The sequence below is a fragment of the Mya arenaria genome, chromosome 3 (genome assembly GCF_026914265.1).
Source record: "Mya arenaria isolate MELC-2E11 chromosome 3, ASM2691426v1".
Classification (NCBI taxonomy): Eukaryota; Metazoa; Mollusca; class Bivalvia; order Myida; family Myidae; genus Mya; species Mya arenaria.
This window is the reverse complement of record NC_069124.1, coordinates 54,580,142-54,606,225: the sequence shown is the minus strand read 5'-3', so window position 1 is coordinate 54,606,225 and position 26,084 is coordinate 54,580,142. Positions and strand designations below refer to the sequence as shown.

General features: G+C 33.9%; 2 protein-coding genes across 3 annotated transcripts in view; both read right to left on the bottom strand.

Annotated features, from left to right (window-relative positions):
* The window catches only part of LOC128228092 (sodium- and chloride-dependent glycine transporter 1-like), a 38,388-nt gene extending 31,746 nt beyond the window's left edge, over window positions 1-6,642 (bottom strand). Inside the window, exon 1 of one of the 2 annotated variants that reach the window (XM_052939198.1) lies at window positions 6,520-6,642. In XM_052939198.1, the coding sequence (XP_052795158.1) occupies window positions 6,520-6,534 (15 nt within the window). In that variant the 5' untranslated portion in view covers window positions 6,535-6,642. The remainder of the gene's footprint in view (window positions 1-6,519) is intronic. The other variant, XM_052939199.1, reaches the window with a different exon arrangement.
* A 2,441-nt stretch (window positions 6,643-9,083) lies between these two features.
* On the bottom strand, window positions 9,084-24,648 carry LOC128228990 (neuronal membrane glycoprotein M6-a-like). Its single transcript, XM_052940600.1, has 7 exons — window positions 24,524-24,648; window positions 23,324-23,480; window positions 22,756-22,915; window positions 17,073-17,238; window positions 14,889-14,983; window positions 14,083-14,148; window positions 9,084-13,029 (listed from the first exon to the last, which is right to left on the bottom strand). The coding sequence occupies exons 1-7, from the start codon at window positions 24,525-24,527 to the stop codon at window positions 12,892-12,894; spliced, it is 786 nt and encodes a 261-aa protein (XP_052796560.1). The 5' UTR covers window positions 24,528-24,648; the 3' UTR covers window positions 9,084-12,891.
* Window positions 24,649-26,084: the final 1,436 nt, after the last annotated feature.

Sequence of the window (26,084 nt, the reverse complement as noted above, 5' to 3'; positions counted from 1 at the left end):
CAATCCAATACCTCAAGTAGTTGCTGAGATATTAACCTATGTGTGCTTGCACGCAAAACCTTAACCAGAATTTCTAAGTCAAATAATAAAGGCCTATTGTTTGCATTAAATGCAAACTAGAGTTATCTAACTTGTTTAATTAAGTTGGCTGGATGGTTGAGTACCATTGTATAAAGTCCCAATGAAATACCTCAATTTGTTGCCGAGGTATTTACCTATGTGTGCTTGCACGCAAAACCTTAACTAAGGGGTGACGCCGACGCATACGCCAACGCCGACACTTGGGTGAGTAGTATAGCTCTCCTTATTCTTTGAATAGTCGAGCTAAAAAGTTGGTCAAAAGGTCAAAGTCAAGGACATCCGAGGACAACATTGATGCTCGTTTGCCAAATTGTGCACATGGTCAACATTTCATTGCTGTAGCTTTAAAAATTAACTACAACTCCGCGAGTCGGATGTGTTGCCTGACGAATTATTTACTGTCGACATTATAGCTGTTAGATTGGCATTTTATTCATTTATAGACAATGATGTTGCCATTTAACTTTCAAGTGTAGGTGGCATTTGAACCCTCAATCAGATATACCTACGGAATAAGTTTCAGGTTGAAACCTCCTATAGTTTACGAGATATGCCACGGACAAAACCTAAGCAAGAAAATTAACAAAGGGCAATAACTCTAAAAATATGGCAGCAAGAGTAACGATTCTTGTGCACTGCACTTGCCCTCAATGAGATCTATCTAGCTATGAAGTTTCAAGTTGATACCTCTTATATTCTTCAAGATATGCCCCGGACAAAACTTTAAGCATGAAAATTAACAAAGGGCAATAACTTTAAAACTAAGAAAGCAAGAGTTACTGTTATTGTGCACTGCACTTGCCCTCAATGAGATATATCTAGTTATGAAGTTTCAAGTTGATACCTCTTATATTCTTCAACATATGCCCCGTACAAAACTTTAAGCATGAAAATTAACAAAGGGCAATAACTTTAAAACTAAGAAAGCAAGAGTTACTGTTATTGTGCACTGCACTTGCCCTCAATGAGATCTGTCTAGCTATGAAGTTTCAAGTTGATACCTCTTATATTCTTCAAGATATGCCCCGGACAAAACTTTAAGCATGAAAATTAACAAAGGGCAATAATTTTAAAACTAAGAAAGCAAGAGTACTGTTATTGTGCACTGCACTTGCCCTCCATGAGATCTATCTACATATGAAGTTTCAAGTTGATAACTCTTATATTCTACAAGATATGCCCCGGACAAAACTTTAAGCATGAAAAATAACAAAGGGCAATAACTCTAAAAATATGGAAGCAAGAGTAACAGTTCTTGTGCACTGCACTTGCCCTCAATTAGATCTATGTACATATGAAGTTTCAAGTTGATACCACTAATAGTTTAGTAGATATACCCCGGACAAGCGAAAATGGGACGCGGACGCCGCCGCCGACAAAAGTAACCCCTATATGTCGTCTTTTCAGGCGACACAAAAAGTAAGTCAAAAAAGGTGGGGCCAGCTTTTGCCCAAGGGGCAAAATTTCAAATGTTTTGCTCCACAACAAATATCAAAGGTATGGGCCTTGTGGTTTGAAACAAGAAGATTTTGAAAATATATCTTAAATAAGTCTCTAGGAAACTTGTGACCCCGGGGGCAGTGCCAGTTTTGACCCAAGGGGCATAATTTGAACAACCATGGTAGTGGACCACTAAATAAAGCCTTGTTCAAAATAGCAAGAATCTGCTAGCTGTTTCAGACAAAACAAAAAGGTTAACATTTCCCAATTTAAGCATACCAAACCTGTGAACCCTGGCAGGGTTTGAATTTAACTTTGAGGAGCACTCGCAAAATTTTGCGACTGCATTTTGAGGCAACTCGCAAATGAAAAATCAACTTGCAATTTTATTATTTGCTTTATTCCCTTATAATATTGTCTTATTAAAGTAGAAATTAACACCAGACATATTATGAATATTAAAAAGTATCAATCTTGAGTGACTCGACTACTAGAACTTGTTGATTGCTTATTCTATTTGGGGGGTACGGAAATACTCATCTGATGCTGGCAGCTTTTTGATAACAAAGCTGTCCAATAATTTGACATTGGTCACTTTGTATATTTACCCTCGCCATCGGGTAATTTTAAATACCCATTCGACAAGCAAGCTACAGATTTCATTAAGTCTGTAAGTATTAAAATCAATAACATTATAAATTTGAAATAAAAAAAGCAACAGTAAATGTAGCGTGGATACTTTGGACCATGAAATATATTGATCAACGAAATCTATTCATTTTGACAGCTGGGCAAAATTATATTCAAAGGATGATGGGGTTTACATATAGTGCGCGAAAGCGCTAAATTTAGCCAATGATTGAGCTAGGTCATTACGTCATTCATATTCACTTTGTATAATGCACGCCTCGGAGCATCCCTGAAAGATTCGAGATAAAACTCGGCCTTTTCCGTTTTTGTTCTATTTTTGAAAACTTACTGGAGCGTGACTCCGTACTGTCTTCTTTATACTGATAGTGTAAACATGCCACTTATAGGCTGTTTTACACTCGACTACGTAGCAGAGTTAAGGTTATGTTTATTCTACTTTCCTTTTAACATTTTGTGGTCTAGAAAAAGCCACTCGCAGAATTTTGCAAGCTTGAATAAAAGTCACTCGCAATTTGTAAATGTCGCTCGCATTTTGCGAGTATGCGAGTCTAAATTCGAACCCTGCCTGGGCGTGGCCAGTTATGACCCCAAGGGCATAATTTGAACAAACATTTACAAGCAATTGTGACTTTACATGTAAACTTGGCATAAAATAGACTTCGCTCATGTAGACTTGGCTAAAAATAGACTTAGCTAAAAATAGCATTTTTTTATCCTTTCAAGATCCATAATCTAGGCATGCATGGGCGGATCTGGCTGGTTTTCGAAAGGAACCAAGCTCTTATGGATATCTAAATACTGTACAAGTTTCATCGAGATACAATAAAAACTGAACACAGTATCGTGTTCACAAGCAATTTTTTACACAATAGCATTTTTTAATCTATCAAAGCCCATAATCTAGGCATGCATGGGCGGATCTGGCAGGTTTTTGAAATGAACTGAGCTCTAATGGATATCTAGATACTGTACAATTTTCATCGAGATACAATCAAAACTGAACACTGTATCGTGTTAACAAGAAATTGTTTACAGACGCACAGACGCATGACGCACATACTACGTACACATTACAATCACATAAGCCTTAAGCTCTTCTGCGAAAGATGCATGTCTCAGAAGCGATGTGATACTTCAGTAAGGGTTAGATTCAATGCCCTGGACACAAGGATAACAATTTTATGGAAGTTTTTGACAATTTTCTTTTTATCTTGCAATGGTACTATCTGGTGTCTAGTCCCTCTAATGTTAGAAAAACGTTTTGATATCATTAACAGGGGGATGGTGACCAGTAAGGTCTGGATTACAAATCAACAGCATACCTATCAACTGCAGCTTTGCTCTGAATGCAAATGATTCGCTACCCTGTACAATTTTGAATTACAAGCTATTCACAACCTATGCTTTCTAAATAAATTTAATTTGTTCAAAATATATACATAACCCCCTTTTTTGTCATATTGCTGAAATGTATCGTTGTGCACACACGTGTGGGGAGTGAAAGTGTGTGTATCTGTTTTAATAATTTCCTCCAGAGAATCATAATAATGGAGTCGTTAAGTCTCAATTGGCTTGTTTTGTAGATTGTACTAGATACCCCCTTTTTCCTTGGCCTAGTTTTAACCTTACATAAGTAACCCCCCCCCCAAAAAAAAAAACATGTATAGTACGCAACTGGGTATTTATCTTTATCTTAATCGCCTTGTGCTGCTTATCAGATCTCTAATCTGAGTGTCCATCTGTGAAGTTAGAGAGGTTTTATTATAGAAATGGACAATACATATTGTCTTTTAGTTGTTGTTTTCAAATGATAATAATATTATTATTACCATGCCTTTGAATAATATAAAGAGTTATGTTATATAATAGCCCATTTATATGATTTAACCAGGATGCTTCACAACTGACCTTATGACAGCGGCTTCTAAGCCACGCCCCCTGATATCAAGGGAGCGAACTCTGTCTATGTCTGTCAAACAAACAAGGAAGCAATGGCGTCTCGCGTCGTTTCGCTTTCCGATATTCCTGACAAATTATCATGAATGTGACATTTCACTGCGAAAAAAAATAGTAGTCAAAGGAATTTGTAACTGGCTGCTACATCGGAAGGCTTTAGAGGATGACGATATCGAACATTTACGGGGTGAAATCTATCCAAGTCAGAGAAAATCGGATAGCCGCCATGTTGTCAACATTGACATCGATACAAAGTAAAAGCGTGTGTGTGACGCATACTGTAAATGCTCACAAGGGTAAGTTTAACTTTTAATAACACCGGTCATTCTTACAGTATTGTTGAAACAAAGATTAAATCATCGCACAATATAAGTAAATCATAAATGGCCCCTACTGTGACACCAGTGCAATAGTGAGGAGATGCACAGCAGGGGATTATCATGGCCTAGTTTAAGGAATGTTTGGCATGATAATCCCCTGCTGTGCATCTTCTTCTAATCGCACTGATGTCACAGTACTGGGGCCAATTTCCTGTGTATTCATTTATTGGCTCAGGGCCATTTAGGGGCCATTTTTATACTAACACATCCAAAACTGCACAGCAGGATACTCAGATTGGAGATTTGATAAAATAATTAGGCAATAAGATCAAGATCAATTAACAGAGGTTGTGTACAAATACACGTTTTTTTTTTGGGGGGGGGGGGGGGGGGTCACTTATAGAAGGCTTAAACTAGGCCTTTAAGGGCACAACATTTTGACATTCGCCCTTCCCACAGAAGCAAACATTACATGGTTTAAAATGTTGGCACAGCAGTTTGAGAGAAGAAAATTTAAACAATTTTTAGTCTAAAATAGTGCATTTTGAGCTCATTTTATTACTTTTTCCCTAATATTGACATATAAGAGTACGTACATACGAATGATTTGGTTTTAGGTGAGGCATGCGCCGGTAGCACCCCCTTATTTTTATAAAAAAGTATAAATACACAGCACCAATGTTTCAGGTCATTGGAGTATACGGTTTATTTCAAAATTAGCAAGGGAGTATATCTTTTAAGCTTTAGCATAAAAAAACAGAACAGGGTCACAAAGCAAACAGAATAGTCACAGCGCTACTACTGTATTTAAAGGTCTATTCGAAAAAGGTTCCTACAGAAACCAAACAAAGTAAAGATTTTTTATAAACTTGTAAACAAAGTAAAACAGCATTAACAGAGGTTTTCTCACAAAAGTCAGCAGAGTTAGAGCCTTTGACTAAGAAAAAACATTCTTAGCATGTGGAAAACATTTTAATAAAGTTTTTTACTTACAGTCCAATAAAAGTTAATCAAACGAAATTACTTGCAAGCAAATATTTCAGACAGTTTTGAAGGTTGAAAAAATGACACAACAGTTGGTGCACGTATTCACTTGTACTCTTTATTGGAACCAAGATTGATTTCAATTATCAGATTGCATCAACCAACATATACAATTAATAAATTCAATGAAGTATGACCATAAGATTGACTAAGTTTGATGTTGAATCAGGGTCAGTTTTCAACATTAAAAACTGCTCCCCCATTCAATGAAAAATGACCCCCATTTTGTGTTACGATCACCACCTCTAATAACCATTGTAAGAGTGTTTTTGTAACTATTCGGTCTGCCATTTGTTTCATGCATGCCCGAACACTTACCCATAATTGTAATCCTAATCTTGCCTAACTGACAACCTTAACTTTCAAAGAAAAATATTAATTTCATTTAGAAATATTGAAATAATCTAGATACTTAGACATATATTATATATAACATTTGTTGAAATGGAATAAATATCAAGCACATCAATGTTTTTTAATAAATCATTTGAAAATCTAGGGCCTCGTTTTCTCGAAACTTCTTAAGCCTAACAGACTGAAGTAGCTTATTTTGTTTAGCACAAATTGTTACTTTAACCGGATTTTTATAAATTAAACTTAAATAAAAAAAAACAAGTTTTTTCGTGATAATCATGCAGATAGATAATTTCAATTAAGAATAAAATATCTTACAATATAGTGAATATTTCACAAATAATAGAAGTATAAAAAAGTGAGCTTAGCGTAAAATAATATTAAATACAACGTCAAAATTTAAACAAAATATTACCATGTACATTCTATTAGTTGCCTGCGACGCAGCGTACATTTATTTTAGATCATAATAGAGTTTTTCGTATTCTGAAAGTTCAGGGCACCGTTTTAATAAGATCTGCAAAATCTATGCAATCAATGGTCCTTGAGATATTTATATTGAAACGCAGTTTCCGCAAAAAAACAACAGAACTGAAACGTGGCCTTGAAATGTATCACAAATTCACCAAAATCGCGCAAATAAAATGAGACAAGTATTAGAAAAGACAAGTACCTCTTTCAGACACATTTTCGGAGTATTCCTTTATTTCAAATGTGCACACAGTTTCACCGACATTCACAATGGCATGTGTTTCATACAGCTGCACGTGGTTATATTTAAGCAAATCGCTGTAAGGGCCGTCTTAAAAACTAAACCAGGTATATCTCTACAATAGTGTATCTAACTTGCAATGGGAAGTTTAAGAACGGTATTTTTTCAATCAAACTTGTGCAAATGATATGTTTGAAAATATTGCAAAGTTTGCTCAAAATATGTATTCTTAATAGCAGACTTAATATTGATTAACGTATATGCGCACTACTGTTGAAACGGCCCACGAAATTTTCCATGACGTCCGCGCGCCGCTGCGGAGGCAGCTTGGTGTATTGGCGCGATATTTCAGTCACTAAATTACGTAAGGAGGACCTGCCGGTTGTTGAATTATTGACCAAAGAATGCTCATAATTTCCATAGTTTTATATTGATTATAAGACAAGGTACGATTATATACATTAACGTTTAAATCTAAATCAATCGAACTAAAACAAACACACACACTTGAATCTGTCTTCTGTGTCTCTGCGAAACATCGCTATCAAACCTTATTTTAATTTTCCTCAGGATATTAAAATTTTATCAGACAATCAATCATTGTTTATCGAGAATTTATAAGTGGTGTTATTGATTTATGACTGCAATATTGCACGACACAAGGGGATGATGGGATTTTCAACAATTTTGTGTCATTGACATTTTAATAGTATGCACAATATGTGTTTTGATTGAAGCCTGTGTGTGCTATTGGTAAATAACCGATCATACCGTCGACCTGCATGTCATGATTTTAAAATAAAAAAAACAAAAGTTTCGTTGTTGCATTTCAAATGTCTAGCTGACGAAAGAATTGCTGATGTTGAAATACCATATGGTGCAGCCAGTGCGAAATACGAAACAATATACAACTAGAAATGTCAAAACCCATGTTTTATGTGGAGCAATTTATTCATATTGTGGTTAGGTGAAAGCATGACACACATGGTCTGACATGGCATTAATTACCTGCATTTAAACGCTTTACTACATAGATAGAACACTCCATTGAGCAAACTTAAATGTTCCCACTGCAAAAAGTTCTTAATTTCAGTGAAAATACGACAAAAACATTGCTAAAGTACTTCAACATAACCACAAACCCTGCTTATTGTAAACATCAGTCAATGTCACACTTCTTAAACGCAACAGCTGTACACAAGTATACTAAATTTCAGCAAATCTAGTCAAGGTCACCATTTTTTTACCATTAACAACAGAATTACATTGCCCCTTCTGCATGCAGTATTAATTTTTTAAATCATAATGTTTTATACATGTTCACTTCCCTCAAAACTAGGGAAGTTATCATTGTAAAGCTTTGAAATATTTTTCTTATCCCGATTCAATTGTGTCATATTGACTTAGGGTGCATTTTCATTCATATATCCCTGTTATAGTTCCAGTGCCCCTTAAAAAACAGACTAACCAAAATACCTTAAAACTTTCAGGAAATGTAGTCACAAAACTTGACAGAGTGTTATTGTGTGATTTACAGTACATTATAAGCCATCATCATTTCATCACAGTAGACAGCTATAAAATATACAAATAAAAAAAGCTGTGCACTAGATTTAAAGAAAAAATTACAATAATTATGTTCTTGAGTTTAAGTGTTATTATTGAAGAGATTGAGAATAACTTAAAGATGCACTCTCACACCCAAATAAGATGTACCACAATTGTTTTAATTTACCGAAAAAAAATGAACGATATCGAAAACAATGGTTCTTATGAAGAATACTGTGTTTAATGTGAAGGTAATTTAGTGCCGAAAGGTGCCGAAAACACATTATTTCTACCTTATAAGACGATAGTTGATCACTGTAAATATTTAATCACTCACCAGTCATTTAATATTTGTGCATTTTCAGCTATTAAATACATGGTTACAATCTTGTTATCAGTTATAAATATTTTCCAAATACATTATTTAGTAAGTAGTTAATGGTTTATCCTTCAGAATTGATGTTTGTTATACATGTGTTTGTATTTATTTTAAATGTGAGTGTCACTTTTAGTATAAGTGCAAGAAAAAAACTTATCTGCACCTACTTCCATATCGCCCTTATTTCAATTCCTTTCTTCAAATACTTTTAGTTCAGTCTTTTTCCTGTGAAATCTTGTGAACTGCAGTATGGGAATCTTATCATAAATGACAGGCTGTCATTCTTTACCATTTGTAATCTTCTCAGTGTTTCAAAACCAGTAAAAACCAGCACCTTCCAGTAGAAGTACATAAATGACCAGTTTAAACAAGAATTAAGTCCCCTTAATACAAGAGGTCAAAAAGTCATAAACCTGCAATACTTCTTAAAGGTTCAACATTTCCATCAGTCACATAACATGTGCTAATTGGAAAATTGTTTACAACTTCAAACAATAATTGTTCTTTTTTTTAAATGAATATTCTTGGACCATGACCTCAATGCATGTCATAATTCATAAAAGAACCAATACAAGTATGTCTATAAAAAGAACTCAACTAAAAGAGATACCATATTTATTACAATAAAGATTGACAGCAAATCTAAATGAGTTCACATTTAATATGACATACAACTGCAACTTCCCTGCATTTTGGCAAACATGATTGTTTGTGGGCGATGATGAATTATGGTATTTACAAATACAAATTGAATGTCAAATTCTTAAAAATAAAGAAAGAATATTATAAAAAATGTGCTACATTATAACATGTAAATAAAATTTACAGACTTCAATGCTAATGACCATTCCTGATATGTTAGTTTATATAAAATAATGTTAATATGGTATAAACATATGTATGAGAACAATGATTTTTAATCAAATAAAAAATATACAGTATTTATAAAGGCATAAAATGCATTAAAATGAAATCCATTAAATAATATAAAAATATTAGTACAAAAATAAACCAAAAGCTGGCTGGAATGTCTAACAATAGCTGATAGGCCAATTTACACACTTACCAGAGGGGCCTAAAATAAAGATGTCAAATGAACTTCTTTAAAACCCTTGATTTTCATAACATATATACCAACATTCAGTAAAAAATTGAAAAGCTGAGATGGAAAAAAAGTTATGGAAAAATAAAAAGGTGAATACAATAATATTGAATGTGATGAATGCAATGCGATGGTCCTCTATTATTTGTCAAAACATTTGCCAATAATACAGTCCTCTATGTGTTCTTCATGAAATTAGATCTTATCAATTGTTTGAAAACAAACTGGGTCAATATCACAAAGAGTAAATATTTACAAATTTTTAAAGCGGCCTGTGTACTCTGCCTTGAAAACACATGGTTATCAAGAGAATAAGTGATCGTCTCTAAACTTGTCTGTACTTGAATGAATAAATAAATATCACAAAAAAAATAAAAATGAAGGAGATACCTTTCATCACCATTAGAAACCCTAAGGACCTTCACAAAACTCAAATACAAATGGATGCCATACACAGAGAAAGTAACGACAAATGAACGAAACTGTCTACATATATAGGTCATAATGGACACTACAAAAAAGTACCGAAACATTTAATCATGGACATGTATAAACAACTCTTTAAATGCTCTTAGAATATCACTCAAATTACATTGTAAAATTCACAGATATTAACTTGATATGTTTATCTAAATCACCTGATATATAAGTTTTATAATCATCACAGAAAACATTGTTCTCTACAGACATAAGCAAAATCTCATAATCCAAAACCCATGCCCAATCCATTAGGCTAATAAAATTATCTGAACACCCCTTGCGATTTTCTGTTGTTTCCTTATTTAAACGTAATCAGTGTCTGTCTGTTTTTTAATCCATAGGGCAAGTAATTGGTATCACTGCTTAATCTTTTTCAGTTGACATTTTCATAGATGTCACAAACAGACAAACAACATAATTTCATTTCACTTTCCCTAGACATATAAAATGTTCTTGTTGTAAAAACTGGAAATGAAACGCAACACGAAAAACATATGTTCGCGTAAAAAAAAACATACAATTACATTGGCAAAACAATATCTGACTCTACACCATTCATGAATAACTGAAAATTACATGAACAATTTAAAACTGATAATAAATTGTATTCAAACTTAGGGTTCATTTTGTTACAATAATTCAATGCTTATTTGAAAGATTACTTATAGTAAAACAAATACTTTAGAGTAAATAAAATGTTTCACCTTTAATAAAAATATTTTTTTCAGATTTCAAACTATTTTGTCTTTAAGAGGCATTAGTTTATGTAACAAATAACCCTGAAGAAAAGTCACATATACAATTAAATTTACCAACCTCTTCGGAAACTGAGTGTATTCACAGTCACAAACAAGGCACTTTATAGACTGATAAAGAACTACTAAACCTCCATATAAAGAGGTGATAAAGTTACACTTTACAACAATGTGGGCAAAATTTAATTCAATACGCTAAATCGACCCGAGACTTGTGAAAGTGAAATGACCCACTTCAGGGGCTGTATTCATAAAACATTTTTGTAAATTTTTTCAACTTATTTCATAAAACATTTTCGTGAATATTTCAACAAATTATTTTTTTTGAATGTCAAAAACATTTTTTTTTGAGTACCCTCTTTTTATCATCAAATTTATATCTAAGCCTTAATTATTTGTTTTTCTTATTCTTCCTTATTTTCATAACTTTGGTGTAAAACAACTATTTTGAATCCTCTCTGGCGACAGTAGGAAATCTGTTTACAATAATATCAATTTTCAAGAGGAAATTAATATTGTGCACAATAAGATACAAGAATCTTTATTTAAAGATGGGTAGGCTTACAAAAAACATTAGCTCAATGATCTATTTTCAGACATGAAAGGATCAAATAGCAATGAAACATCATATTGAGAAAAACAGTACTATTATCGAATATCATGACATATATGACGAAGTGGTTTTCATTAAACTAAGCTAAAAATATCATCGATAAAAGCAAATAATTAGGACATCTGGGGATTCCTATCAATAAAACTATCATAAATACAGTGACTCTAATTGTTTAAATGACATCTGTATTGCTTGTTCATTGTTTGCAAGCTATAGGCATAATTGCTTGAATGTATTAAATGTTGTTGCCGTATATGTCTATTTGTTTTCTATGTACATCTTTTAATTAAATGCAGTTCAACAAATTATGTGCACGTTTTATTTTGCAGAAAAAAATATCTTCAATCTGTCATAAGACAAGAAACTAGTTTATGATAAACTATAATATGTTTCCTCAAGTACAACCTTAAAAGAGTATTGGGTGATAACAATGCACCCTGGTGCTGAAAACATAAATATATTGTGTTTCATCACACTTAGTATTATATACATTTTGCCTAAATACCTTTAAAGATCAACATAGGAAAGATTATGATGGTATGTAATGATGGTATGTTGTGATGGCATGTTATGATGGCATGTTGTGATGGCATGTTGTGATGGTATGTTATGATTGTATATTTTGATGTTTACAATGCGGGAAAATGCATCAGATGTCATGAAGAAATATTTGTTAAAGGAACATTTTTTATGAATGACAAGTGGAAAAACTCTTGGGTGTTTTTCTTTCATTCATACATTTATGAACAACCAACACGGAATGATACTTTTTCCATTCAAACTGGCCCATGAACTGAATATGTGACCCTTAATCTTCCTATCACTATGCACATACTTGGGTAAATCACTATCGAAAAGTTTAAGTGTCATTTTTAAGACCAGGCCCCAATATCACGAAAATGCTTTTATAAAATCTTAATCTTAACTCATTTTATCGTATAAAAGCAAAAGCTATTAAATTCATGTATGTTTTTACACCCTATAAGAGCGCATTCTATAATCTTCGGTCAAAATTCCAATGGAAAAATATTCAACACCCAAAATAGTAATTGAGTACTATTTATTATTTTTCATCAATAACTCAAGTATATTTTTTGCTTTAGAATTATATTTTCTTTGAAATATTTACAATTTATTTTTACCAACACCTTCTATTTAAAAAGTATGGTTTCAAAAAGTACAAAAACATGCAAGATTTACTATCATACTATGCTTTTATGATTTAAATTGAGTTGAGTCTGAGAATGAGATTTGACTGTTTTCATGATATTGGTGCCAGATGTCAAAATTAAGGGTCACAAACAAACACTAATGTTAGACCACCCTATCGTCTTGTAATTTCAGCGACTTCATTTGAGTGCACACTGCTATCTTCATCCTCATCATCGTCATCGTAACCATTGTCTTCCTGTGCCTCAGTGAGTCGTGATGTGGGGTCCAGCCAGCGCTTCGTATGTCAGTACTGGGAGGAGCCTTTGTCCACTGCAGAGTGAAGCTCCAGCTCCTCCATGTCCACCGCATCACGATAGTCTGTCAGCTCCTTCGAGATTCGGATTCTTGTGTAATTGGCTGCAAGGCTTATCATGAAGTGCAGCTGAATAAAGGATGAAATAGGCATGCTTTAAAGCAATGGCTTAATATAATAGTTTCATTCCTTATTTTATAATTAATAATATGCTATAATAGATATGCAGAGAAATAATAAAGAGAAAAATTTAGTGAAAGTTCTTAATACTATTTTTAGTAGACAGGGGAAAAATAAAACTGAAACAATTCATTACACAAGACCATTACTATAAGTACATGATCTCTAGTATGCAGGCAATAGTTTTGATCGTATTCTGGAGAGAATAACTGCATTCAATCAATGGTAGTATTCCGTAACTGGTTGGTCGAGGCTAGAAAGTACCCAAACCACATATGTCCTGGCCCAAATATCTAGAAACTCATTAAGCTTAACAGGGTTCAGACAGACAGACAGACAGACAGTTTATTTCAACTTGTACAGTGTACAACGTCATCAACACATATGTTTAAGTAGCCTATTTCAAATAGCCAAAATACATACCTAAATTGAATTTTGATAATTGAAAAATGGTTAAACTTGATTATCATAAAGATAATTCCATTCTTAAGTATAAAAACTCTTAAAGAAGCAAATGTTATGCAAATTATTGAAAAACAATGATAGTGAGCCTAGCTTAATCCTGTTATCAGGGACTTAAGAAGTTTCCAGAATTTGGGGTTGGATATTGGCATGTGGCTTGTTATATTTAAAATGATATTATAACAGTGTTATGTATAAGTTATAGGTTTGTATATCATTTTAAAATATGTAGAAATTATACATGAATATCCTAAAATATGTAGAAATTATACATGAATATCCTAACATTTAATTGAAATAAACTACTAAATACAAATGTTTATATATGTTTATATAGTTAAGCAATATTTCCAATACAATTGTAAGTATCTATACAAGGGTGAAAGTGGGAACCTAAGAGAGTGTTTATAACTAAATTATCCTTTTTACAAATCATTTTATTGCAAAATTTTCACAACGAATTATGTGAAAGCAAAACAAAACCATATCAACTTCACCCATGTATATGATATACTGCAAAGGAATAGATTTTATACTAACCATGCCAAGACAGATCAACACAGACCCCACTAGTGCTACACAGAACATGGGGCCAGATTCCTCGATCTGAAATGTATCACAAAACTGGCATTAATTCATGAGGATTAGGAGTAAATATAAAGTAAACCCAGGTAGATATACAGCTGGTGCATAACTTCTAGTATAGGGAGTTTCTACTTTTAGTTTTAGCAACAGCAGCAACAGTAGCAACACAATCACCACTACCCCAACCACCATCTTCAGTCAGCAAGAGAGGAAAGTCTATAATAGTTTAATGTAATGTCCTTAAATAAAATATGCGTTAACCAATGTGCTCCACATCCACCTGATCATCATTGTCCATATCTGTAGCATGAAGCTATGCATAATTAGCTGCATGACTAGCCATAATTAACTTATTTAAATATCATTAAATCAATTAACAATGTCACCTTCATTAGCAAAAATGCGTACAATGACTTCTGGTTGAAGTCAATATTTAGGAGCCTGCATGAACCAAAGAAACTTTGAACTTTGAAATACCAGATAAATCCAGTTACATGTAGGTCAGGTAATATTGTCCTTTGGTCAGGGCATGACATTACATTAAAAAAAATCATCAGAATTATCTCTGGTATAAGACCTTATGTACATATATACATGTTCATAATATATTCATAGGCCATAAGTCACTGATATTCCTATTAGTGGAACGGATCTGACTGATTCTTTGCTGATGAAGAAAATGAAAATGAATTCATCAAATATACATTTCCACATTGTGTGGTAGCCCGGCATATTCACTGTTACGTACTGAGGCAATATACCTTATCACAGAAGCGTCTAAGCTCCGTATGGCCGCAGAGTTGTTCCCGGCCCGGTGGTGTGATCCCCAGGGGGTAGGATTGGTTTCTGTATATACCTGAAACACAAACAACACTTTCTTCTTTTCTGTATACTTTATATACATGTACAATTATTTGGTATTTTCTACTCTAAAATTTAGAATTTCCGGGAATTTTCCCCCCAAATTTGTTTAGGGTTTAACTCAGGAAAATTTATATGCCTTACAGGATCACAAACATTTTTTAAGCCTGTCCAGCCCATTTCAATTTCTCACCTTGAGAAACACCATGCCATCAATCAATCTACTCTGTATTCATAATTTTACAGTTGGGACTAAAAGCAAAGAGCAGCAGAACAAATTATGCACAGAACATAGAGTGTTAATGTTTCATGAAATATTCATAACTGTAGCAAAAACTATGTCAAGGTACTATGTACGCAATTTCAGATACTAAATGTTTTTGTATAGGTTCAAACTAAATCTGACAAACATGGAAAGATGTACAATAATGAACATGTAAACAGCTTCAATCGTCCTTGCATTTATCAGAACTATCATTATCATATAAAAGCCCTCACTGATGATTGAGTCACACACATATGTGGTGAAAAGTTTCAATATGGATATTCAAACCAGCAAAGGGAGGTCATGCTGCAGATATTAAAGGGACTAGACACCAGCTGATACAATTGCAAAAAATGAAAAATTGTCAATGCCTTACATGAAATTGATATCGTTGAGTACAAGGCATTAAATCTTACTTACTGTATCTTAGTGCAATAACGTAATAACTGCATATAAAAATAGAAGCAGATATTGAGTTCTTGCACTATGGTGACGTGTTGTAACACATCACTTATGACATGTATCTTTCGCTTTTCTTTTTTGTTTTTGCTTTTTTTCAATTCAAAATTTACTGGGTTTGTCTACCACATAAATACCAGTAGATTTTAAAGTAGCTTCAGTATATGTTTCTGGACTAATCATGTTACTTTCATATCCTATATATACACTATAAGCTGGGAAACCAATATTCAGCCACATACTTATATTACTAGCCCATATTGACATTTCTAGGCTTGTTTTGATAAAATACTGTATTGGCTGATTTGCTGGTCCCTTAAAAGGGGCTGTACTCCGTATGATAAAATAGCGAAAAAAAAAGAAAATTGTCGAAAACTGACATAAACTTGACATCGATGTGTACAATGCATTGAAACTTACTAACTGAAGTACCACATAATTTACAATTTATTCAAGTTTAGCAGTTATTTCGTATTTTTCCATTAAAAAAGATTACTGGGTATGTCTACCAGGTAGAATTCATTCCTTATGCGTGATTGTCTAGTCGGTGTTATCACGTGATATTACCGATGTAGGTGTATAGCTTAATTATGTCACCCAATTAGAGTAAGCTGTTGTAGCTCAGTTGATACGACGCTTGACTGCAATTTTGGCCACACAGGTTCGAACCCAGTCTCCGACACAATTTTTTTTTTACATTTTGGTACTTTTTTTTAACAATTATGATATCAAAGCGTAACACATTCTATTAGATAATTGTCCTGAGATTCGTTACAGAAAAAAGCTTTTTTTTGGTGCCAATCTGGTGTACAGTCCCTTTAATTAAATGATCCTATAATAGGTCTCATAGCGGACTATAAAGAGAGAGAGAGAGAGAGAGAAATTACCACATTATTCATGTATGCTGAATTTAAATTCTCTCAAAATACATCTCAGTGGGAAATTTTAATGTGTAAATAGGGAAGTTTAACGACCCCACTTCCAACAAATTCAAGTGTTTTTGCATCAATTTAAGCATAAAAGAAATAGAAAATCAGCTGAATTTCAGTGTGAAAAATTAATAGTTATTACACCAAAATCAATAAATATTCTCTATATAGTTAACAAAAAAGTTGCGTTATAGAAAACCTTAGCTGATGTAACTAGTTTTCATATTTCATTTTAGCTCAATTGTAAAAACATACTATGAATCAAGCTTGGTTCCCTTAACTGGTCAGTGGGTAGAAACAAGTAGTGGTGACTGTTTTCAGAGGCTTGGAGAAAGCACCTCAGTTCAGGCTTAAACCAAAACTGTCCAACCACTTAGTGGGAAGCAGACACACATACCAGCACTTCACCAGAAACACCTCCATCCACATACCAAAATTAGTGAGTGTGAAGCAGTATCCGTTGAGACTGTTTGCGTCCTTACTGTAGACCTCAGTGGCGCAGATGGAGTGGACCATGAGGTAGCCGACAATTGGAATCACACACACGGCAGAGATCACCAGCCACACCAGGTTCAGTAGGTAGGAGATGAACATGAACTGAAATACAGTGGATAGGGTAAAATGTACATGTTTGATAATTAATTTACAAGGTGTCGTGTCAACCGTGTCATATAATTTAGTAGGTATGATGTGAATCAGGGGTTTATTCATAAAGCTTCTAAATTTTCAACTTAGTGACTTTTCAGATTTTTTCCTTTTTTTTCATCATTTGCCTTTAATAAACGGACCTTTTTCTTGGTTATTTACAGGATGTTTGGTTTAAAACACATTGTAAGTCTTCTTTAAATTTGACCTAGACATAATACATAACTAACATCACAAAGATGCTTTATAAATAGACTGGTATCAGGCATAAAGCACAGGTGGAAGTGTAATCTGAACCACCACCATAAAAAGTGTTACTGGTAAACTGAGCAGTTACCGACACAGATTGAGAATCTAAGGAAACCTTGTATTGGATTCATGAATGAAAACATTGAAATAAGTCAAACATCCTACAGTGAATGTAAAACATGAAAGTTGATGTTGATTAAAGCTGCACTCTCACAGATTGAACTTTTTATATTTTGTCTTGGAACTAGCCAAATTATGCGAGAATGCATGTAAACCAGTGATATTAGACTGCTGACAAAAAATCCCAGATATTTTCATATTTAAGTTAACAAGAACGGTCACAGACAGCTCATGGGGGCATTTTTTGTAACGAAAGCCAATCAATGGTAAGGGTAGTTTCTCAGGAACATAAGAAATGCGTAAAATTAAGAAAGGGCAATAACTCTAGGACTTACGAAGAGAAAAATGTAGTGATAAATTAACAAAAGGCAATAACTCTTTACAAAAAATCAAATAATAAAGCTGGACATTATACACTGTACCACTTGAAAGTTTCGTAGAAATCACATGAAAAACATAAGAGGAGGTGCGAAGAAACAAATTTTATATATAAAATAAAAAAAGGCAATAACTCTTCCAAAAAAGGTCAAATCGCAAAAGCCTGACAATATGCGCAGCATTATTGCGAAGAAACCAATTTTAAATGTAAAATAAACAAAGGGTGATTACTCTTTCAAAAAAGGTCAAATTGCAAAAGCCTGACAATATGCGCCGTGTCACTATATAGTCATTAATCTGTGAAAGTTTGGTAGAAATCGCATGAAAAACTTAAGAGGAGTTGCGAAGAAACCAATTTTAAATGTAAAATAAAGAAAGGGAATAACTCTTTCAAAAATGGTCGAATCGCGAAAGCCCGACAATATGCACTGCGTCACTATAATATAGTCATCAAATTTTTAAAGTTTGGTAGTAATCGCATGAAAAATGTAAGAGGAGTTGCGAAGAAACCAATTTTAAATGTAAAACAAAGGGCAATTACTCTTTCAAAAATGGTCAAATCGGTAAAGCCCGACAATATGCGCTGCTTCACTTTTATGATAATCAATCTGTGAGAGTTTGGTAGAAATGGCATGAAAAACGTAAGAGGAGTTGCAAAGAAACCAATTTTAAATGTAAAATAAGCAAAGGGCAATAACTCTTTCAAAAAAGGTCGAATCAGGACGACAATATGCCCTGCTTCACTTTATGATCATCAATCTGTGAAAGTTTGGTAGAAATCGCATGAGAAATGTGAGAGGAGATGCAAAGAAATCAATGTGGGACGGACGCACGCAAGGCGGGGGATAAAAAGTTGATGTTTTATGCATTTTTCTTAAACTGTTAGTAATGCCTTTAGCCATAGAATATTATCATTCTAAGATAAAACAAGAGCACCGCGAAACGGAGCATTATACGCCCAAAGAAGATTCGGCTTGAGGTCTTTAATAAACATTTAGGTTATGCTAGTATACTGCTTACTAAGTTTAAAAGTAGCAGGACTTGGAAAGTGCTCACAACACATCCTTTTAATGTAGCAATAATTTGTATAAAGTTATCTAAAAATTGTTTTATTGGTTACAAAGTTGTGGCTAGGACACGTTTTCTAAAAATTCCTTTATTAGTAGTAACACAAAGTTGTGGCCTGGACACAGATTGCTAACGGAATTGCTAACGCCCCCCAGTGAAATTAGCCTTTGAGGTACGGACCTGGAAAGCATGCTTGACAAATCCTTTTAATGAAGAGATGATTTGTATCAAGTTATTTGAAAATTGCTTTAGTAGTAACCCTGTTATGGCCTGGACATGGAATTGCTAACGTCCCCCCCCCCATGGTGATTCTAGTGTTTGAGGTATGGACCTGGAAATTGCGCGCGACACATCCTTTTAATGTAATGATGCTTTGTATAAAGATATTTGAAAATGACTTTATTAGTGACCAAGTTGTGGCCCGGACACAGATTTGCTAACGCACCCCCATGGTGATTCTAGTCTTTGAGGTATGGACCTGGAAATTGCGTGCGACACATCCTTTTAATGTAGTGATGATTTGTATAAAGTTATTTGAAAATTGCTTTATTAGTTACCAAGTTATGGCCCGGACACAGAATTGCTAACAGACGGACAGACAATGGAGGCCATAACATAATACGACCCTTCGGGCGTATAAAAAGTTGCCAAAACCATTAATTTGTGAGAGTGCAGCTTTAAAGATTTAATGCTTTAGTATTGCAATTCATCGGTATGTGAAAACATTGATCAGTGAATGGTAAATAAAGTCCAAAAGAATTCTGATGAACGGTGCACTAACTTAACTTTTTCATACAGAGTTGCGAGGCAATTTTAAAATATTCAATGTTTATATTTACACTGATTATTTACAAATTTTCCTCAGATAATTCAACCACTTCTCTGAAACATAATACTTCAAAGACAATTGAACATTTTTTAAATTTGTCTGTTAGAACAGCAGCAGTGTCAATGATGTCACTATTTTCAACAACGTCACATACTGTGGAATCATTAACATTCGTGGGACATTAATTTCTATGGATTTCATGGGTTTGCTTATCTATGAATTCAAGATCCCAACAAAAATTTGACCTTCTCTTCCGAAATTATACTGTCTATGTAAAAGGGTATATACATGTATGTGTATTCATATGAATAAACATGATCGCGGTAAACAATTTGTAAGTACCTTATCATTGTTTATTTTACTACTAATATGTTTTATATTATGTATTATTTAACCTTAATGATAATTAATTTAAGTCAATTATTAGTACTTGCATTCCGTTTTTTGTATGACATTGCCAGAACATTAAAACAAGCTGATTATTGATCTCCTGTGCAGCACATGTAAAACGTCATGGTTATTAAGTTCTTCAATTGTAAAAAATGCCTGCGTCCTATCAATAGGGGCTTCTGACATTTTTTTTGGAGAGCATTTCTGGCAGAATTTGCTTTAATAGAGAAATAGATGTAAAAAAAGGTGTTTGTTTACATTTTTAACTATAAAGGGACGTATCTCACATCAATTGATGGATTTAGTTATATTGGCAGAGTAAAAGGTTAGCATCACTTGGGAGAAAACATATTTCATTATTTGACCAGTGGTCTGGGTCAGTATTCAATATTAGTCTTATCCTTATCCGTAGATATTCATCAGTGATTACATTCAGTCTATTGGCCAAGCATTTTTACAGTCCAAAAACACTCAGATTCTACTTTTAAATCTACATTAAATCTAAGTTGTTTATTGAATATGGCAAAAGGTCTCTCATCAATGTTTAGTAGTAATTTTCCTGTTTTGTTCCTAAAATAACTTATCAAGCAAGGACACAAACTGTGCCAGTCTTTGGATTTAATCTCTCAATGAAGGTGAATTACTGTACATTTTTGCATGTCAAGAGAGTACTTGAAGATCGTCTCAACAAAATCATTATACATTGACAGAGACAGCAACCATAACTTAAGAGTGAGGTTTGTTAACATTTTGAAATCTTCACTTATGGCCTGCACATATAGTTTGAAGTCTATATCAGGAAACATAAAAAGACTAGAACTCCGCGAGTCGGATGTGTCGCCTGACGAATTATTTACTATCGACATTATAGCTGTTAGATTGGCATTTTATTCATTTATAGACAATGATGTTGCCATTTAACTTTCAAGTGTAGGTGGCATTTGAACCCTCAATCAGATATACCTACGGAATAAGTTTCAGGTTGAAACCTCCTATAGTTTACGAGATATGCCACGGACAAAACCTAAGCAAGAAAATTAACAAAGGGCAATAACTCTAAAAATATGGCAGCAAGAGTAACGGTTCTTGTGCACTGCACTTGCCCTCAATGAGATATATCTAGCTATGAAGTTTCAAGTTGATACCTCTTATATTCTTCAAGATATGCCCCGGACAAAACTTTAAGCATGAAAATTAACAAAGGGCAATAACTCTAAAAATATGGCAGCAAGAGTAACGGTTCTTGTGCACTGCACTTGCCCTCAATGAGATATATCTAGCTATGAAGTTTCAAGTTGATACCTCTTATATTCTTCAAGATATGCCCCGGACAAAACTTTAAGCATGAAAATTAACAAAGGGCAATAACTTTAAAACTAAGAAAGCAAGAGTTACTGTTATTGTGCACAGCACTTGCCCTCAATGAGATATATCTAGCTATGAAGTTTCAAGTTGATAACTCTTATATTCTTCAAGATATGCCCCAGACAAAACTTTAAGCATGAAAATTAACAAAGGGCAATAACTTTAAAACTAAGAAAGCAAGTGTTACTGTTATTGTGCACTGCACTTGCCCTCAATGAGATTTATCTAGCTATGAAGTTTCAAGTTGATACCTCATATATTCTTCAAGATATGCCCCGGACAAAACTTTAAGCATGAAAATTAACAAAGGGCAATTATTTTAAAACTAAGAAAGCAAGAGTTACTGTTATTGTGCACTGCACTTGCCCTCCATGAGATCTATCTACATATGAAGTTTCAAGTTGATAACTCTTATATTCTACAAGATATGCCCCAGACAAAACTTTAAGCATGAAAAATAACAAAGGGCAATAACTCTAAAAATATGGAAGCAAGAGTAACAGTTCTTGTGCATTGCACTTGCCCTCAATTAGATCTATGTACATATGAAGTTTCAAGTTGATACCACTAATAGTTTAGGAGATATACCCCGGACAAGCGAAAATGGGACGCGGACGCCAACGCCGACAAAAGTAACCCCTATATGTCGGCTTTTCAGGCGACACAAAAACCATGCTCCTTGAAGCAGTTTTAGTTCTTGAGACAATGTAATGAATACAATAGATGTATTATTATCTATCAATTAAGGCTGGTGATTGTGCTCAATATAGCCATTGCTCAATATTTACCATGTAATAAAACATATCAAGGGGGATAATGAGAAATAAATATAAACTGATTTTCAATCAGTAATTACTGGCCTTTCAGTTTGTAATAAAGATTCATTTTCCAAATATCTGAATGTATTGAAGGAACTGTTCATTAGTGAAAATCAATCTGACCATTTTTCTTCAAATGTTTTTACCAGGTACATTTTGTGAGAACAAAAGCTGAATAGCACTATATGAATAGCACTATCTCATCTTATAAACTATTCCTTAAATGAGAACTCTTAAGAACATGTAACCTACAAAAGCTGCCGAGATACGGCCTCCCATGATGCAACTGGCCCCAGAATACACGTTTTTCCTGGTTGCTCCAGTTGCAAGGAAGGCGAAGATCAACAAGAGAATGGCAAACAGCCCCATCACACATGCGATCACAATAAACACGATCTGCAGAACCTCCAGCCTGTAAACAAAAAAACATTGTATAAGTATTATGCCAGGCACATATAGAGGACAGGTATTCAACATAAGAAACATGTTTCTTTACTGACATCATGACACGCAATATTTTTAAAAACACATTTGAGATTTTTTTAATGATACACATGTATATTTTTTCAAAGACAATTCATTATTTATATGATATTGCTCTTTTGATATGTCATAATTTCAATTGCAGAAAATAATTTAAACATTGTTTTTTTAAAATTGGTGTGCTGCTGTGCATGACTCATCTTCAATGGAGTATAGAAGACCAAATTGTCCAGAACTCATCAATGACCAGATCTAAACACTTGTCTTGTAAGCAAGAAAAGATTATATTAATCATTACAAAGCACCACTTTATATTACAGCAGCAGTGAGAGTTTACCATGATACATTGAATCCAAACAGCTCCTGCATAACAGACTTGATGATGATAGTGAGGGCGCGGTACAGGCCCCCACAGAACAGCCCCACACCCACAAACACGATGATCGATGCAATCAGAGATGCAAATGGGCAATTGCCCAGCCTCTCTGTGAACTCTGAAATAATAGGAATATACAGTTATGTACTTGACATTGTGGCACTGTTCTGTTTTAACAATTATAACCATAGAAGTCCATCTTCATAAATTCTCTGATTATCAGTGGCTGGGGATGATAAATCCATTATGACAATAAACATAAAACAAATTATCTGAATTTCTGTCTGCCACTGAGGAAGGGTTATACTGGTTGAGAAGCAGTTTCCGACGGAAAGCAGTTTCTGACAAATCGCTTTTTCGCGTACCTTCCTTAGATCTTCATAAAGAAGCTACTGCAATTCAACTATATGGTAACTAGGCAATCAAAAGTTGAAATACTTACCGAGACATGTAAGTATCTTTTATTATTATTTAATGTTTAATGTTTATTTTTCATTTTGTACACAAACTTGCACGTGGGGGATCTGCACGCACAGCGTATTACGCATGCGTGTAAACCTAATTTGCATATCTATGAATAGCTACAAGGTTTTCCTTAACTGACTTATACAAACGATTATCATTGTGTACATATTTATGAACGCTGGTGTCATGCTTGTGGACTAGAACTAGCCACTGGGTTAGCTCATTTGGTTAGAGTGTTCCGGCGTTAGTGAGTTCCAGGGCCAAACCTGGCACACTTTTCTTCCAAGGTTTACTTTACTGGTGGCAGCAGTTAACAGCAGGAGTCCCTAAAAGGTTAATTGGGGGCGGAGTGTAGTGTGTGTGTGTGGGCAAGAACAAGCCGCCCCGTTAGCTCAGTTGGTTCGAGCTCAGTCCAGTGTGATCATTCACAAATTTATCCTACATTTCTTCATGAGATTGGCAGAAATGGGCCTGCATTACACGCTTTAACGATAAGCTTATTCAAATATTTAGTAGTAAAATGGCTTTAACATAGCATTTCTGAACAAACAATGAGTTAAATTTCTTTGTTTACATTAACAAATATGAAACTCACAACATGTCCGAATTTTTAACACTCAATTTTGTAATGTTTTGGAATGGTTCAACCAAATCAATCTTCTATTCATTTTAACGCCTTATTGATATCATATTTACCCATTGATTTGAAGATAAGACGAGTATATCGCTAAAATTTAAAGCAAAACTATCAAAACTCATCAAATTTCATTTCTGCGGAAGTGATTCATCCGAAATTAGCTGTTCTTGAAAAACGTCTGCCGTAACTGCTTTATAGGTTACATTTAACTATTTCAAATATGAGTATAAGTTACACACACAAAAATACAATTATTATTCACCATGTACACGTAATAGATACAGTACGAGTTTTTCTTCCAAAGTGTCTTCTTACAGACGTAAGAAGCCGTTTCGCTAGGACGAACACCAATTTTGGAAAATGGAGAAAGTAAATATCTGTCTTTCAATTTTATTTGATGTATTACATATTTTATGTGTAACACAATGATTTATATATTTTAAATATGTGCTATGTCTGTTATCACGTAATATAACTACAAGTCGGCTTTAAAAGCTCTTCAGAGCTTGTGTTCTGTCTGTTGTAAACCCGACTTTATAAATAAATATTACTTGACTTGACTTGTCCGAGGCGAACTTTTGAAGAAAAAACGAGTAACTGTATCTGACTTATATGACGATGAGTGTTTTGCTTATATAAGTGAGCAAATAAATGCATTGATAGATAAATAAATAAATACAGATTTATAAATAGATAAATAGAAATATCTTTCCGAACGATAAACATTAGATTATTATCATGGCCTTTTTAAATTGACAATGTATCGGCTAATGGGATTACTCGAAATTCTCGTGCACGGTCCGCTTACAACCGTAATAGCTCTGCTGGGGGTATAGTTGTATAATCAATAATATCACGGACCTGCAAACCATAGCCTTAAGTTAGGTCCGTGATGATATACTAAAAAAAGACTCAAGACGAAATCATGCATGTACTTTACCTGAAATATCTTTATTGTAGTAACAAGAGCTGTCACAGAGACAGCGCGCTCGACTATTCCGCCGCTTTTCAGTGTAAGGATTGAAAAGTTTTGGCGAAACATGCATGGATCACTGTTAGATTAGATTTCAATGCAATACATGGTGTGCTGAGATATTAACATAAATGTGGTAATATGCAAAAGTTTAACCAGATTTTTTAAGTCTAATAATAAAGGGCAATTATTTGCAAAATACAGTTATCTAACTTGGTTATTCAAGTAGGTTGGGTGGTTGAATACCGTTGTATAAAGTCTCAATGCAATACATCAAGTAGTTGCTGAGATATTATCCTATGTGTGCTAACATGCAAGACATTAACCAGAATGTTCTAAGTCGCATAATAAAGGGTAAAAAATTATATAATTTGAACGACAGAGTTATCTCACTTGATTAAATAAGAAGGTTAAATGGTTGGGAGCCTGTGAGTAAAGTTTCAATGCAATACATGATATATTTGCTGATATATTTACTAAAATGTGGTTACATGCAAAACCTTAACCAGAATTTCTATGTCGAATAAAAAAGGGGCCATTTTTTGAATATATTTCAAACTAGAGTTATCTTACTTGGTTCATTAAGTAGGTTGGATGGTTGAGTACCATTGTATAAAGTATCAATGCAATACCCCAGGTAGTTGCTG

Bases quoted from the DNA above. Each gene is read 5' to 3' on its own strand.
- LOC128228990 (XM_052940600.1), bottom strand. The intron at 22,916-23,323 runs GTAAACTCTCAC...TTTTGTTTACAG, and splicing joins TTTGGATTCAATGTATCATG to GCTGGAGGTTCTGCAGATCG. The intron at 17,239-22,755 runs GTAGGTTACATG...ACTGTATTTCAG, and splicing joins GCCGTATCTCGGCAGCTTTT to TTCATGTTCATCTCCTACCT.